Source organism: Lepidothrix coronata, unplaced genomic scaffold (assembly GCF_001604755.1).
Source record: "Lepidothrix coronata isolate B3197 unplaced genomic scaffold, Lepidothrix_coronata-1.0 Scaffold20, whole genome shotgun sequence".
NCBI lineage: Eukaryota > Metazoa > Chordata > Aves > Passeriformes > Pipridae > Lepidothrix > Lepidothrix coronata.
This window is the reverse complement of record NW_016690200.1, coordinates 300,877-319,312: the sequence shown is the minus strand read 5'-3', so window position 1 is coordinate 319,312 and position 18,436 is coordinate 300,877. Positions and strand designations below refer to the sequence as shown.

General features: G+C 35.8%; 1 protein-coding gene across 1 annotated transcript in view; it reads left to right on the top strand.

Moving 5' to 3' along the window:
* Positions 1-18,436, top strand: part of SEMA3E (semaphorin 3E) — a 134,567-nt gene that overhangs the window by 56,940 nt on the left and 59,191 nt on the right. Inside the window, exon 2 of the mRNA XM_017807856.1 lies at positions 11,159-11,319. Within this exon, the coding sequence (XP_017663345.1) occupies positions 11,159-11,319 (161 nt within the window). The remainder of the gene's footprint in view (positions 1-11,158; positions 11,320-18,436) is intronic.

Here is an 18,436-nt window from a genome sequence, read left to right as displayed (position 1 = left end):
CTTATAAGAAACATGGAGAAAGATTTTTTTACCAGAGTCTATAGTGATATGACAAGGAATAATTATTTTAAACTGAAAGAGAGTAGGTTTAGATTGGATTTTAAGAAATCTTTACTGTAAAGGTGGTGAGACACCGGAACAGTTTGCCTAGAGAAGTTGTGGATGCCCCAACCCTGGAAGTGTTCTAGGCCAGGCTAGATGGGGCTTAGAACAACCTGGTATAGTGAAATATTCCATGGCTATGGTAGGGAATTATGCTAGATGATCCTTTAAACTTGAACAACCTTTCCAACCCTAAACTCTGAATCTATGATCTAATCCCTAGGTCTTTATGGAATTCTACACAACATTCTAGTCTACAAAAATGAATCCTTCATTTTCATGGTATCTCTGTAATTTTAAACATCAGTAGCCTCTGTGAGAAATAAAAGACATTAATGAAATTATCTCATGTTCTACCTGCTGTAAAATCAGTCAGCTATAAGAAGAAAAGACACGTTGACCACAAGACATCTGAAGTTAAACACCGATGATAAACCAAGCATCAAGATGAAGGTGAATTTCTAAATATAAAGTGAAGAAATAACTAATGGAGAAACACCCCATAAATGTATGGTAGTTTTATATACAATGCAAAATTAATCAGGACAGAGCTGTATTGAGATGTTCCATTTTGAAGGGAGAAAGGTTTTTGCAGTTTTTTTATGGTTACCATCAGGCCAAATGAGGATATAAAAATGTTACTTGTAATTTCAGGATATTGTTTCTCCCCTCCACATGTAGATTTCTCTGCAACCTAACAGGGCTTTCATTAGTGTTTTGTATTTTTCTAAAAGCATCTGAAAGATTTAGGACATGAGAAAAAATAATGTTTATGTCAAAGTACAATAAACTTCTAAACAAGCACTAGGGCTTTTCTCTAACTTGCAATATCTGTCAGAAACAAATGTAACAGTTCATAATACAATTCATAATAGTTATGTGACCACTAATAGCTGCCTATTATTGACTTTTATTCTCCAGTTACACTACTTAAGATCAACTGTGTTGAGTTCTACCAGCTTAAAGTCAAATGGCAGAAGCATGTTTTGACTGTTAATATTTGCAAAGCATTACTGATTCTGAAAGGCTTCAAATATGTCCCAAGTTATTCAAATAAATCTTTTTTTCATTCTCTTTCTTCCAAGGCATTTAACTTAACCAGCATTTTACAGATAATTAGGCATACTAGAAGAGAAACAGTAGAGACAATAAAGATCCTACACTGCTATTTCTGTGTGTAGCCATCATTGCAGTGATTAAAATTGAAAAAAAATTATAAAATAGAACTTTTTTTATTTGTAGAATGTATTTTGGAGTGTTATTCATCTATGTTTCATTATGTATCTAAAACTTAGATGACTTCCTTAAAATTTGGAGTATAGAAATTCCTACTTTCAGATTATATTTGTTTGGATGCATTTATAAAGGAATTTTAAAGTGCCACTTGAGAATGTCTCTTTCTTTTGTTTTGATAAAAAACTTGATAAATACCTTAAACTAGATACCTGACTTTGAACAAAACAAAATCTGAATATGACATATCCCACCTGTAACATGAGTTTGAATTCTTTCATAAAGTTCTGTGTCATAACAACAAAAAAAAATAGCATAATTAAAATAAAGCCAACAAACAGAGCTTTGATGTGTTCAGTTTTCATTAATATTTAAAAATATTTGAGATGTATTAGGAAAAGCAGGATCAAATCATGGATGCATTAGTGGTAGGTAACTCAAATGAGGTAGGTCTTCCAAAGACACTGATATAGCAGCAGAGTGCACCTCCTTTCTCTGAATTAAATCCTTCCAGAGAAGATATTAGGGTGAATTAAAGAGAACAGACTTTGGACTAGCAATGTATTAAGTTCTATATAAATCTATTCACTGCTGTATTTAGACTTCTTATGCTCAGTACGAATTGAGTTTATTTCAGTGTGTGAGGTGTAGCAAATCTTTCTAAACTCACCTATGGAATATTATCTCAAACTCTGCATATGCTGTGAGTAATTTATTTGGCAGGAAAAAAAAACAAACCTTGAAAGTTTCCTTTCATCTTTTTAGTTATTTCCATTTCCCTCTGCCTTGTGCCTTTCCATTTTTCCCTCTGCCTTGTGCTTTTCTTAAAATGCCTCCTTTCTCCTCCATTCTGGTTTTTATCATGTTGATGATTCCTGATAGCCTCACACACGCTGTCAATCACATGCCATCCTGCCCAAGAGCATATGCCGCTGAAAGTCACACGAGATAGCTCATTTTTATCCATCTTTTACAAGGGAAATTCAATTTAACAGTCATTTTGAACAGCATAAACCCCTGACTTTTGGCATCTTCATTTTAAATGAAAGCACCAGATTCTCTTTCTGTCAAAACACTGGGTCTCTCCATAGGAAGAATTCTACTCTTTCCAGACTGGCGTGGTAATAAGCGTATAGTAACTGGTACACCTTAATAAATCAGGTTCTCAAGAGACTGGACTGTCTGTGTTTCATCAGAAGTCTGTGATTATTTGAACCATATGTATCTTCTAAAACTCAAGTTTTATAAATCGATTCTTTCACTTGTTAACACTATTAAGATATTAAACATAATGTAAAACATCTTCTGGGAGTATAATATTAAAAGGACATTCATTTCTTTCTATGCTTACTTCCTTAGAGGTACATTGGATGAAGTGGATAATGTTCACAAAGAATATTCCATGAATGCTTGTGTCATCCTTAGACTGGAATAATTTCATAGTAAAAATTTCCAATTTATATTTCAACTGGAATGTTTTAATAGAAAAGCACATTTCTGAAGCTTTCTATCATGCAGTCTACCTTTTGAAAAAAAATTATAACATTGATAAAAATATTTATTAATCACATCATTATAATTTATTATCACCTCCTAACATATTTTACTAAAAATAAAGGACCCTTAAGCCATTATGCTCGTTTAATATTGGTCACTGAGACCTGGAGACTTATAAGAGCCACTGTATTATGTCATTGTGCACAAGCAATTAATATGTTTTGATATTTTCTATCACAATCATCACTCTGCAAGCAATAGCCAGCTAATTGGAAATAGATATGGAATAGATAAAGTAAACTTAATTTAAAATATTTGAAATCATTATTATTATTATTATTGTTGAATATTAAATACTATCATTAAAAGCATAGAATAGAAGATGCTATCATTTATAGAAAAGTTTAACATTTAAATTATGAAGATTTCTTCTTATTCTGAGTTTATTCTCTGTTGTTTCTCAGGTTCAGATAAAAATACAGAAGGAAAACTATTTTTCATTTACTGTTTCACATCTATTTAATCTATATTGGTGTGATTACCTAGCTCAAAGTTAATGAACTCAACTGAGAAAAATGGTAGATGGGCTCTGGATTAAACCTATTAGAAACCACAGTATCCTACTGCTGTAATGAAAATCAGCAAGACTCAGAAATTGGTGGGATCCCATGTCTAAGTGTCTGAAAACGAATAGCACTTCAACACACACGACTGGTAAGCGGGTTCTGTAACTACTTTCAGTTGATTTACCAAGGGGTTTTCTTCTAAGACTTTCTTCTAAGTCTATAAATAGTCCATAATTTCTAGGTAGGTATGATTAAATACCAAAAATACCATGATTTTATTACACTGCATTTAATTTCTTTTCAAGCATTAGTAATATTAAATTGAATATCAGATATTTTTTATTGCATCAGCATGTAATTCTAGAAATGTATCCTAAAATGGCCCTAAGTCAGCTTGTATGAAGATGGTGTGTGATTATTTTTAAATTGATGTACACTGTAGAAGTTTCCAGCAAGAACTAGAAACATTATTAAATACTGTGTAAGCATATAGTTTCCTTTTTTACTAGTATGTATTATATTAATGCTATAAACCCTGGATGTTTTGTAAAGTCATATTTCTGTTGTTTGGTGACTAAAAATGATTTATAGTGCTACTAACTGAATGTGTTATTTTGCCATTAGGGAAGAAAAACTAAATCTTTGCTAGATGTGACAAGGTATATGTATGTCACAGTGTGTGTGTAACATTTAATAATTTGAAATGGAAATATCAAGTATTAGAACATGAGCTATCATGATTAGTTCTGTTAAATGCTTCCAAGTTACATGGCTTTTTTCCTGCCATAAGCTTAGTAGAATTAGAGGAAACAAAAACCTTTCCTAAGATTCATTATATGTTCCAGTTTTAGGTTTTAGGGTTTTCCAATATTCTTTAAAAAAAAAAGAGGCAGAAGATTATTTCATCTTGCAACAGATTGAAATTATTGTTTTCTCCCCAAACCATACCTTTTAACTTCAGAAAGTTTTGCCTCTGTAGTTTGGACAGACTGACAGGGAAAGATCTTTGAAGTTTTTACTATAATTTAAACTTCATCACTAGATCCACACATTTAGAGGAAGAGAACCAAATAAACAAAATTATTCATGGGCTTTGCTGCACCAGCTCCCTTCATGAAGCCAATTACATTTCTCCAAATAAAGCTAGACAGCCAAACTCACCTGCTGTTAAGAGCAGAGGTTGAATCATGTGAGAGTTGTTATGGACTAATGAGTTTTTTCTTGCCTTTGCTAGACTTTGCTTTCTGTTTCCTACCCTGCCAAGTTTCTGAGGCATCTGCCTGGCAGCCACACAGATAAAACCTCAAGCAGTGAAAGTTTATACTTCAGTCACCCTCATAGCCTTTTAAGTTTATCTCCTACTGCTTCATGTTCCCCAATAAAACACTAGAGAATCTTAAGAACTGTGTTTTAAAATTATGGTGGTATCTTCCAGCATTCGAACTACCAAGATTTTTTAGTTAGTTTATTATTTACAATTGACTCTGCTTTTAAAGTTCTTGCCTCTGATTTTGCTAGGAAATTTCATGCAACAGGATTTACTTCAACCACCTCTGGCCAGTTTACACTGTCTCCTTTTCTAATGCTCAACCACTTCAGTTCCTCACTGGTTCACCTGACTTAATGTACCTTTCCATTACCTGACAATACTATCATGACTCTATAATTATTTTTACAGCAATATAGTTGACTGAGGACTGTGAACACAGGAAAGTAAAAGTTGCTAATCTCATATTCAGCAATGTAGCTTTTTTTGAGCCAGTTTTAGTCTCTAATATTTTTTTTCCCAGGGAAAAAATCTTCTGCCTCCTGTTACTAATTTTATACAGAATACTGCCAGTGAGAGGTCTTAACCTTGTCAGAAAGATTCAACCACTTGTAAGTTTATATATTTGTCCTTGTGATGGATGACTCTTCAGAGTACCCTTGTATAGATATTTGCCTTAAAGTACTGGTGGTTTAAAACTGAAGGATGCTTATATTGCCTGATCTTATGATTAACCTATAGTTCATAAATTGTGTTGCTGATATTTCAGGCTCTTCCCTATGTCTCTTTCTGGTTTTTCCTCCTTTTTATTTCTGTCTCTTTTTTGTCACATGTGAGCAGATTTTGTTATCACTTGTCAGCAATACAGCAAAAAGCTAAATTAATTAAAATTACGTAAGGTTTACAAAATTCTTGTAAAACTTGTTCCACTGTAGAATCTATATTCCAGGACCTGGTATATAATTTGAAGCATAAGACATCATTCATTACCTAAATTTTACATTATTGATGGGGACAGAAGGCAACCCCAGTCGTTAACTCTTCCTGTAAAGCGGCACTGAGACGTCCACCTTATGTGGACTCATTTGTCAGTGTCCTGCATCTGGAAAACATCTTTGTTGGAAGAATGATCTGCAACATGAAGCAGTGTGGGAGGTGAGACTATATTTCTGAAGAATTTAAAAGGGGAACCAAAGATTTTTATGAGGGCAAAAAAGGGCAAGAGTAATAGACTTGCGCAGTTGTGATGTTGTAATGCTATGAAAAACAGAGCAGAGCAACAGCAGTTTTGTCACTCCCTGAGAAAAAAAAGATTAAAAAAATTTGCAGTGATATTTGTCTATATTCAATGTCCAAAATTATATCTTACTACAAGCTTGAATTCTGAGAACCTGTTATAAATGAAATGTCACTATGCTCTGGTTGCTGTGGAGCAGCAGGAAGGTTTAGGCCTTTAATGTTCTAAGTATATTTAAGTTATCAGTCATTTATATTTAAAAAATATTGAAATAACATAACAAAAGGGTGACTTCATTTTTTTTCCTAATAGAAGAAATGGTTGTTATAAAATAATCTTAGAAGTTAGAACTACATACTGATCATTAAAACATTCAAGAAATCAGTTTTTATGAATGTAATTAACATTGTTAGACAAATGTATAATGGAATCCATCTTGTCAGAGAGGATACAGTATGAATATGTTCAACAAAGTAGATGTGCTGCAAGAGAAAGTGTGGTAAGCAAGATCAGTCTGAATATTTGCCAGAAAGCTCTGGTAGACAGATAGCAAACCTGAGGGTTTGTTCTCAGCATTTAAAAGAGCAAGTGAGATTTTTTTCTCTTATGAAATGTAATCTAGCAGCCCAGACTTGCTTTAAGGCTTTCACAGGTAAGTGAAGTGCCATATAGGAGTATGTAAATATTGAAGCAGTCTTTCTTTTGTTGAGTAAAATACTTTGTAGTTTGTGCTGTAATGGTGTGGATTTAGTTATGGTCTTGAGTCTTTAGATTTAAATGGCAAAACACTGTAGTAAGAAAGATAACATTTTGTGAAATGTATGGATCAGTACTCCAGAAGATTTGTTTTTACTAAGAGTTGGAAAGGTCTTTTTTCTTTTGTCCTGTGTGTTCAGCAATAGCAATATGTTTCCCCTGAATAATTCAGCCTCTTTTTCTCTGGCTTTTTATTTCTTTACACAAGATCTTTATAGAAAAAAAGACTTTTTTTTTTTTTTTTTTTTGGTCACAGAAATCTATAGAAACTCAGTAAAAGACAGGGTTCTACTCAGCTGAAATCCTTAGTCACTCCCATGTGATGGAGAAGCTGAGGATTTGTAGTCCATGTGCTGGAACAATTTATATAGTTTATTCACTAACTGTTTAATATAAAATGCGTAGACTATCTTGAGCAGCAGGGCCAGAACTTCTTTCCCAGAAAAGCAATTTAACTATTAAATTAGAGTGTTCACTCTTTCTGAAGCTTGAGTCTTTTGTTGCACAGCTTCAACAGGAAATGGAGAAAGCATCCATGCTTCCCCACCAATCTAGTAGCTAATACCTTGTGATTAGGGTTCTTTATGGAAGGAGAAAGATCTGAGTTTCAATCCATTTAGAAAAGGAAATTGAACTCATGTTCTGCTATTTCTCAGGTGACTGATTTAGCCACTAGAATATTTTAAAAATGTTAGGCAGCACTGTTTTTTCTCTGGCCAGATTCTCTAAGAAAATTGGAGTTGCACCTGACCTTGTAACAGTGCTAGATGCGCCCAGCATAAATATAGCTATTAAATCCTAGTGTTTGGTAGAGGAACAACTTCTTTTTGGGTTATACTCAAGTCTAGATATGAGCTAGATGTGGATTTTTTTTTTTTTTAAATTAAGGGTGTAATCAAGGCTAGGAGAATAATTCTTGACATCTCAAGGAATCTATATTTACAAGGTGATCCTTGTGAACATAAGGTAACTAAAGGTAGATTTTGGAGATAGTTGCTCTAAGCTTTGATTTCAAGTGCCTCACTCCCAGTTGTGGTGTGATTTCAATGACCAAGGACAACTCAACACTGCAAAGTGCAGTGATCCATGTGTCCAGCTCTGGGATCCCCCACATAAGAAGGATGTGGACCTGTTGGAGCAAGTCCAGAGGAGGTGACAAAGATGATCAGAGGACTGGAGCACCACTCCTATGAAGACAGGCTGAGAGAGCTGGAGTTGTCCAGCCTGAGAAGTAAAGGCTTTGGGAGAAATCGTAAGACCTTTCAGTATCTATAGGGACTACAGGAGAGCTGGAGAGGAACTTTTAAAAAGGGTATGGAGCGATAGAATAAGGGGTAATGGTTCTAAACTAAGAGAGAGTAGGTTTAGATTAGATGTTAGAAAGAAATTCTTTACTGTGAGGGTTGTGAGACAATGGTACATGTTTCCCAGATAAGCTGTGGGTGCTGATCTCTGGAAAGCCAGGTTAGATGGGGCTTTGATCCAAAGCTGGTCGAGTGGAATGTGTCTCAGCCCATATCAAGGGGTTTGGAACCAGGTGATCTTTAACGTCCCTTCCAACCCAAATTATTCTGTGATTCTGTGAACTAACAATTCACTGTATGAGCATGAAGGCTGTGCACATGTGTGGCTGCAGCAGCTCAAGTCTGGAAGCAGTACAGCTGCATTTCTGCAGTGCTACATGGAAGCCCATCACCTTTGCTGATTGGTCACAGCACTACATGAATGATGTTCTACTGCCTCAAAACCTGTATCGTTTGCATCCAGTCATCATGGTGAGATTCACTTGCCTAGAAATGACAGGCTTCTAGTACCATTTTAGACTCCCAGGTATCCCACCCATTCTCCAGCTACTCAGGAAGGGCTGCATTCTATTTACCTGCTTTATCCAATATCTCAGATATCCTACAATGTATGGTAATTCTACTACCTTTCAAAGGTAGTAGTTACAGAATATTGCTACATTTGAGTTTCAGTACAAATTCACCCTACAGGTCCCACTGCTTGTTGTTTTCCAGCACTTCCAGATGTCAGGTTCACTTCTGTTCTTGTCTCTACCCCCACGGCAAAACCATGTCTGTATAGTTTGCTGGAGGTGGTTCTAGAAATATCTCTTTTTACAAGTTTGATCTTGAAAGGTGTTTAATATTCTCAACTTTCATTTAAGACAATAAGATTTGCAGGCGTGCTTTGCAGGACTAAGTCTTATATGAGTAGTTACCAATTTATGTGATCGAGTAGAGGACTGTTCATTGTTCCTTGTGCTCTCATGGAGAACACGTGAGCCATATCTCTGATCTATGTAAAGAAATACTGTCTCATTTGCAAACAATTTGCCTTCGGGACAACATGGAAATAAATCAGGGGAAACTACCACAGTATCCTTTTGTGGCTTGTTTATAACTAGAATTTAAAATGCAATTCTTTTCATTGCAAGACTGACTTGAAAATTAAATATATTGAATGTTTCATATTCTTTCAAATAAAAAGTGGCTTTATTTAGGACCAAAAGAGTATTTCTAGCTCTGCTTTCATTCCATTTCTAATCTGTTCAGAAACAAGCAATGTTCTTCCAGAACAGCAATCTGCTCATTTGCTTGGCAAGAGCAAGCTTTGAAAGTGCCATTTCCACATTGCTGTGCAGCTGTGTGCTGAGTGTATCACTGTCAAAAAATGTGTGTCTATCCACTGGTCGGTATGCAACGCTTAGATAAAAAAGTCTCTTGTTCTGCTCATCATGATGTTCCTCTCTGTAACTTGGTTTTTCCACTTGTTGAATGAGGCCGATCACTCACAGGTACAACTATTCAATAGATTCTGTTTGAAGATCACTCGGGAAAGACATCAGTTGTGAGGCTGAATTTTCAGTTTGATTCCTTTGATGTAAATTTTATCCTCTAGGGAAATAGGTTTCAGAAAGTAGTTACTTTTAGCCTCTGTTGACCTGAAATAAACTTACTGAATAAACGGAGGTATAAAACATAAATCATTTAGTAATTTATCCAATTACTAAATTCACTTATCATCACACACATAATATACTTAATAATTTATAATGAAAAGAAATTGTGTCAATCTGTTGGATTAAATTAATATCCTTATTGAATGTCAAATTTCTTTTCCATAGTTTTGGATGCAAGTAAGGGATATCATGAGGCATATTGATCAAGCTAATCTTTTTGTGGGCAAGGTAAATTCAAATTCAAATATAGAATTCAAATCACATTGGTGTGAAACATCTTTTTCTGGGGGAACACAAAAAAATTTCTTAATCATGATTATGAATTTTGGTGGTTTAATGCTTGCCTACCTTATGAAGCTGAATTCTCAGGTTAAATATGCCCATCAGTTTCTGAAAATCACAGCATATATGGATGGGATACATCATCCCAAGTGGATGTCATAGTGGTAGATTTGTGGGGGGAATTTCTCTCACGTGTTGGGCCAGTCCTCCTGCAGAACATCAGCTGTGGTCTCTAAACAAATCCAAACAATTGAAAAAGTTAGGTTTATGGATAGCTGTGAGGATAAGCATATTTAATTTTTTTTTTACCAAGGTTGATTTCTTCAAAATAAAACAGATTGCCACAGTACAGTCTTAAGAACATAGTTCCTTTCCCTCAGTCCCTCAGTCAAACAGCTCTGCTGTTTTGGAGGCAGACCTAGGGCACTCTCTGTCCTGACTCCTTTTGAGGCTTTCAAACAGCAAAATGTTTTTCAGTATCTCTGACCTGCTGTAAGCCAGGCTGTGCTCTGCACCACAGAGTGCAGAAAGATCCCCATGCTTGCCTCTTTCTTTCTTTCCTGAGGCCTGATTCCAAGTTTCTGCAACATTACCCAGGATGAATTTCTTTTTCTCTGTGGAACTGACTTTAGCCTGGATCATGTACAGCTAAGCTCCAGCTTCCCATATCAGGTCAGCACATTTCTTGACAAAATCAGTATTGGAAAATTATTAATTTGCATTTCACAGATTTCATACTGTTCTCACTGAATTTAGAGGCAATATTTTAAGTGATCTGAGTGAAGACAGTGCTGGACTTAAAATAAGCAACATCATCCTTCCCAAAAAACAAATCCAAGAAAAAAATGTGCATACAGTGAAAATCTGTACTTTGATATGCCTGAGAGAAAGACAAGGAGACATTTTCCAGTAATTTTCTTTTAATTCCTGTCAATTCATTCTTTTTTTCCCCATTTGCAGTACTTTTTCCTTTTCAGAAAATGTCTAGGATAAAACCGATTTTCATCCCTCCCTATCTCATGATATTATAAGCATAAAGATTATGATGCAAAGACTCATACACAAACCTCCTGGAGAACTGGCTCATTTTGAAAATTGTTCCCAGGTGTCTTGTGTCTCTTTCTTGCTCAAAGATTATACGATTAACATTTTAATGTCCCACAACTTCTTGTCCAGTTCCCTAGGAGGATATGAAAATGAAGCCATGCAAGCTAAGCTGTTTGGTATTTATCACGCACACTCTGATTGTATTGCAGAGCTCTGGGATTTAAACAGGACGTCAGTCTTTCGTAGCCCGTTTGGATATCTTGGTCTTCATGTAATGCTGCTGGATGAGTACCAAGAGCGACTGTTCGTGGGAGGAAGAGACCTCTTGTATTCCCTCAGTTTGGATCGAATCAGTGACAACTACCGAGAGGTGGAGTAAAAAGCTATGTATTTCAGTCACTTCATGTCATAATGTGTAGCACAGAACATCAGAGTTTGCATGACTGGAAATGAGGTAATGGAGTTTTTGTAGATGTTTTGTGCACGAACTTTAAGGTCATGTTGTATTTAAGAAATATTTTTTCCCCAATAATAACCCATAAGGCTCATCCTAGGTGAAGAGATGTGGGGGTCATATAGCTGTATGTCACTGAATTTCAGCATGATTATGGATGTTTAGAGCGTCTCACATTTGTAGGCACCTGATTTCTGTATCTCTGCTATATTATCAAGGAATAAAATCTCCCCGGTATTTTTTAGGAAGTTATCACAGAAGAAGAGAAAATGTTCAGGAAAAAAAAAAATAGCATGCAAACTATAAGAAGTTTTCAACAGCAGCATAAACTATGCAGCTATTTTTTAGTCTTTAGAAACTGGATTTTGCGTTGGTTTGAGCCAGAAGTGCTATTAAGTAGTGAGTGAAAGTGGCATTTGAAGCCAACTCAGTGGTCTGTGGGAGAAAGGTGGTTTAAGTCATAATCCTACCAGAGAGCTCAGTACATCGTAGAAACCACAACTGACTGGCAAACTGACAACTGAAGTGGGGAGGCTGGAGTCTGAGCTGATGTGAGCCTTGGCTTCCTTACTTCTGCCCTCAGAAGCTAGGATTGGAAACATACAGTAGCAGAGGAAGCTGGCAGGAGCATTGTTCCTGCCTCAACCATCTTGACCGTGAATAAAGGATCTCTTGAAATATTTCAGTGTTTTCCTCATCTACTAATTTAAATTTTCCCAATGTGTTTTGATACATTTTCATTTATTTTCAAATTAACAAAAGCACAAAAAAGTGATTAAAATAAAGCTCCTCTGGAGAAATATTTTTCTTGATGTTTATACTGCACTGATATCTGATGATTCTTTTCTTTCTGCCCCCTTGTTTCAACTGAATATCACTATTCTCATGCCAACACTCTGGCCAACTCTACCACAAGCAACCTTGCTTATCTCCAAGCATAATTAGCATGTTCCACTATTGTGAACTGATATAATATGCTTTACTCTTGTATAAACATTTGAGAATGTTAGTCTTAGATATGAGGATATCAAGGTATTCAGGGAGGCCATTTGAGAATTTATCTACATTTAAAGAAAAATGGTAATTTAACTCCTCAGAGAGCAGTGTTACATACCGAGCTTTGTTCCTCAACAGTGAGATATGAGTTAACTCCTTTTCCATTTGATACAAATTATTAATATTCTGTGACAAGATATTAGAGCTCAGGGATATGAAAACCTTTAGAAAGCAGTTGTTTCTATAAAATAAGGGGGTTTTTCCCCCTCTCTTCTTCCCCATTTGGTAGTAAATCTATGAGGAAAGATGACAGGATAGAGCATCTCAGACTTCTGTCCAGCCACTATTGTTGCATCTGGACACACTTGAAGTTCATTGCTCTCCTTCTTCTTGTTTTGCGGTGAAATATCAACTATTTACTCTGAAACCATATTCTCTGTCTGGAGACCTGTATAGAGAGTATGAAAAATTGATGAAAGCTCTTCTTACCTGATTTTATAAAGTGCAAAAGATGAGAAACCGGAATAAATGAAGCTTGGCCTGGTATGTTTGGAAACATGACCTCACTGGGACTTAGCTCCCTTGGATATAAATGTCATGGTCTTTTTCTCTTTTCCCAATGTTCCCTGAGTGCAGATCTCATTCAAGGATAGCTAGGGAAAACGTGATTGTCCTACAGCACTGTCAGCAGAAGTGTGGAATGAGACATTTCTGTTATAGGAAAGCTTAATTACTGAGATATGTTGGGGAAAGTTCCTGGAATTGAGAGGAATTATTACCAAAGTTTTTAATTAATCTATTTTTAACTGTGTGTTGGTTAGTCTTTGACCTTTCCTTTCAGAATGAAGACTTTAGTTTAATTAATCTAAAACAGAGTTATAATCCAGTGAAAGTATATGAGTGCAGGCAAGTTCCTGTGTTTTATTCTCTCTGGTAGCCAGGATGAGTCACTAGCTGTAAAAGAGATGTTTCATAAAGTTGACAGTTTTGGTACAGATTCATATATATCTTCATCTTCTGTGTTCTAGAAAACAGTTAATGTCTTTTAATTCATTGACCATCCTTTTCTCCACAACTTGGAATATGAGTATGCTTTCTAAAAACCAAAATGAAATCCAGTCCCAATTAGAGATTTATGCCTTCTACTATAAAACAACCAAATAATTCAATTCTAGCCAGCATAGTAGAAGTTATACCAAAGAAAAACAACAAAATGCTGAATGGACATAAAATGCTTTTGCAATGAGACCTGTTGACTGCCAAAGTAATCCAACAATTCCAAAAAAACTTGTGATGCATATGAGGTATGCATCCTATAAATCTGCATTTAATAGGTTACATGTTTTTTTAAGGTTCAAGTCTCCTCAGGTTTCCAATACAAGGCAGCACTCTGAAACATAGGTTATAGCTTTTTCATGTAAGCTGTTACTGTAACTGTTTACATATATACCTACCAAATTATTTTAGGCATATTTTATCCTGACCACTTTTCATATTCACTAAAGAAAAGATAACTAAAAAAAACAGAAAAAAACTTTCAAGGAAGAATACTACCACTGTTATTCTTGCACTGGTGGGGAAATCCAGACATGCAGGTTGAGCTCTCAACTGTGGCACAGACCTTCCATGTCATCTTGGACAAGGACAGACTCTCACTTCTCTAATTGTCAAATTATGTTTCTTTTGACTACTTGCTTTTTGTTTACTCTTTGTATCTCTCCTTTAATTTAATAGATGAAGGATGTATAATTTTCTTAATTAGAGTATTTAACACATATTACTATAAGTTTTTGAAACAGTTACATAGACGCCCTGATTTCTGTATGAAGAGTGCCCTAACACTAACAGTAGCAAGAATGAAGGAGAATATGAAATGTGAATATCAGTGTTTACAGAGAATTAGAGCCATATAAGCACTTGAAACCTTGTGTAAAGCCAAAGCTTTGTAGGCACACTCCATGTAACCTTTGCTTTCCCTAAGAGCTCATTCTCTTTGACATCACCTTTGGAATCAACTCTTACACATATTTGGGATTTGATCCAAAACCTGTAGTGATCTAACAGACTGATAGAGAACTTTCTCTGGTGCCAAATTTGTTTTTAAAAGCACTTCAATTCATTGTAATCGGTGCCAGAGAAGATCTTTGTTGAACAGCAAAATTGAACGAGTGCCAGCGGCTCATCACCACTGGTCTAACAGCTCATAGAGAAGGGGGACCTTTGTTCCTACTTTTCGTCACTTGGAATGAAAATAAACTGCTCTTCCTATTTGCCTAAAAATTCCTTACGTATAGTCTTTCTTTCTAGCTTCTGCTTCAATGGCCTTATGAAGATCTCGCTCTGAAAAGAAACCTTCTTACTTTTGTAAATGGGCTTGTGTAGGCAGATTTCAATGTGCTGTTTTCATCTACTATGAGAGAGCTCCAGATCAGGACTTACGTCTCTGCTGTAATAAACTATAGAGCCTTCATCACAGATCCTGCCTATAGTGAATATCTACTTCCACTCCAGAGCTGACAACACAGAACACAGAACAAGTCTGCAGGAGGAGGGCTTGCTGATACCTTCTTTAAATACTGTGTAGGAATGTGCATAAACTCAGACTGAAATAAGAAGCTCAAAATTTAGTGGTAAATTTGAATATCCCTTGGAATTACCTCCCAAGAGAGAAGGTGTCTGTGTATTTGTTGATAAATCCAGTCATCACCAGCTATTTTTACAGAATTTGTGCTTTAGCAAAACACAAGTTATCTGTTAATTAAACACTATTTATTGACTTAAATCAGGGGCAGGATGGTTGAATTGCTTAATTGTTCTGTCATATACTAGAGTTCAGTGCAGATCACACAGTAGTCTATTTTGGCCTGAAGTGCTATAAAGCTCACATATTTCTCTAAATTAGTTTTCATTGGAGATGCCATCCTGCTTTTTAAGGCTAGTGTCTGAATAGAGAAGCTGTTTGGAGATGCTAATTAACATTCCAGCTCCAATTAAAGTTTTCCCCATAGCTATACTAACATATAATTCCATTTTTTTTCTCATGAGGAATATATTTAAAAGTACCTTTTTCCTGTCTTTTAAATACAGTGTTAAAATTATATCATACAGGTCTCAAGGACGATAATACTATGGTGCAAGATGGGAAAACGTCACTAAACAAGCAGTTTAAAAATTTAATTCACCTGAAGGGGTGAAAAATTTTGGAAAATTATGTCCAATAGTTATGTGAAGCTTGCAGTGAAATGTATGGTAGCATGGTGCTATTCCAGTCTATATACCCAGGGAGATTTCCCAGAAATAGTTATTGACAGCTTGCCAAAAATTGTAATCCTGGCACAGAATTAATTCAAAATTAAATCTGGTAGTTGTCATAACTCTAAAACATAAATATCAGGCAAAGCAATACAGAGCAGGTTAAGGCTACAGTTGCAGCTGATTAATATCTGAATTTTCATGCAGTGCAAACACATCCTATGTTATGCCAATTTGAAAATTGATAGGATAGCAAAATCTGACATGCAGAGATTTTTTTAGTCTCAATTCTAAAATACTCTGGAAGAGATTAAAATCTTAATGCTTATTTATGTTAAGACTCACAAAAGTTATGAGTCTTAAAAAATAATTTCTGGATAGAAAAGCTTCTTCAGGAGACTCATTAAAGTCATAATTAAGACCCATGTACTGCAGGCAACTAACATGAATCAGTTCCTTTAGAAGTAGATAATTTGATATGAACATCTGAGACAAATTCCTACACTGCTGCGCTACCTCTGATTCTACCCCTCAACTCCTCTTTTTTGAGACCCTACCTGGAGTAGAGTGTCCAGCTCCGAGTTTCCCAGTGCAAGAAAGGTGTGAATCTATTAGAGCAAGTCCAGAGGAGGGCCACAAAAATAGAGGGCTGGAACATCTCTCTGAAAGAATAGAGGTTTTTCAGCCTGAAGAAGAGAAAGCTCTAGGAAGAGCTTATGCTGTCCTTTCAATTTGTAAAGGGAGCTTAATGAGGGCCTGTAGTGACAGGACAAGAGACAAATGTTTTAAACTGAGTGTAGATTTAGATTCGGTATAAGGAAGGAATTCTTAACTATGAGAGTGGTGAGACACTGAACAGGTTGCTCATAGAGGTTGTGAATGCCCCATCCCTGGAAGTGTTCAGGGTCAGGTTGGATGGGGCTTTGAGTAACCATCTAGTGGAAGATGTCCCTGGCTACAGCCAGGTTACACTAGTTGGTCTTTAAGGTTCCCTTCCACCTCAAACCATTCTACAATTATTATTTATTCTATTACTCTGTGCCAAGAACCCAATTCACGTTGCTTGCACTGCAGCTGCTTTTCAATATTCCAGACAAATCAAGAGCGCTGGGCTACTTCTTTGGCTTTTTTCTCTTAATTCTGTGTATGTATTTAATTCAGTATGTCTTAAGTGGAAAATGTGCATACAAAGTATTTTCAATAGCACTGGGACTCAGTCTCCAAATACAAAAATAATCACCTATACACAGTGTATTTAATATCAGGTTACAGAGCCAAGTGTTTTATTCCCTCTGTGGTTTCTCTGTTCCCAGCAGCCACACCTGGGCAAAAGTCCCCATTTTAGCTTGCTAGTTAGAACATGTTTTTGTGAAGTGAAAACTGTGACTTCACACTTTTAGGCTTGGGAGATCCTTGAGATCTCCTAACTTCTAGGTTTTTGGGTTAAGGACAAGCTGTTGTCTATTCAGTTCCTGACCAGTGAGTAAAGTAAATGACTGTGGACTCAGTTTTGCACTGAATGGACCAGAAATCAGCTGGCCAGGGTGATTGGATGAGGGTCCTCATGGAAGTTCAGCAGAGTTCAGGTACCTCCCCAGACTACAGAGCAACAATGCAGAGACTAGATGAGAGTTATTTCTGATCATAAAAATATGATTATAAGACCATCTGACTGAAAACAAGTATTCTGATTAACTATAGATTCCTTACAGGATTTAGGTGATGTGAGACCTAAACACTGACAGGTTGTTGAAACTGGCAACAATAACATAGCTGACCTTCTATTTTCAAGCCCTAGGCATCTAGGATTCATAATTTATCCCCACTTGTCTTGCAATTTACTTTTCTTATAATTTATCCCCAGATTTTCTCAGATTAAATTATTTCAAAACCCCAATTCAATTATAAAAAAAAAGGAAGAAAAAAAGCCCAGCAGAATAACTTAATTTTAAAATGTTTTCCATACAGAAAAATATTTTTGATTGGATTATTGACAAAAATGTCTTAATGATGACATCAATTTTTTAATTTTTACTTGGTTTCAGCCAAGCCTGATATCACTGATGGGCACATGTTTTTGTTTTCACTTTTAAATGTTCTAAGAAATTAAGTAACCATTCCAGTCTGCTCAGTCATTGTTTAATATTGTTTTCAACCAAACAAATCATGCATCTGGAATGAAACATAAATGTTATATAGTAGGTAGCTGAAGAAAATCTCACTTGTGTAATTTGGCTTCACTTCTAGTGACTGTGACTGTGAAGAGTTGATGCTACTCCCAATGGGGTTAATTGCTGACCCTCATTAACTTCACTTTAAACTTTTTCTTTCCTAAGTGTCACTTAAAGCAGGAAATCAGTAGTTCAAAATTACTATTCTATGTTGAAAATCACTGACAATTAAGCTGAATTTATATTAAAAGTTCCATACATTAACTTCCTTTAAATTCTGTTGACTGGTATTAAGTTTCCTGAGCCATCCTAATCAAAACATTTATGTTTCAACAAAGGAAAGACTGAAAGTCTTTTCTCTATGGGGAAGTTGAGGTTGAGGGGGAACTCCTCAGAGTATTCTAGTACTTAAGTATTTAAACAGCGTCTCAGGACAGAGGCTCTCCTTTCAAAAGGATCCTCATGGAGAAGACAAGGGGCAATGGATACAAGTTACACCGACAGATAATAAAGAAACTTTTTACTGTGAGAACATTCAATCACTGAAACAACCCACCCCAGGGACATGGTGGAGCTTCTGTTACTGGAGGGTTAAAAGATGTATAAAACAGAGA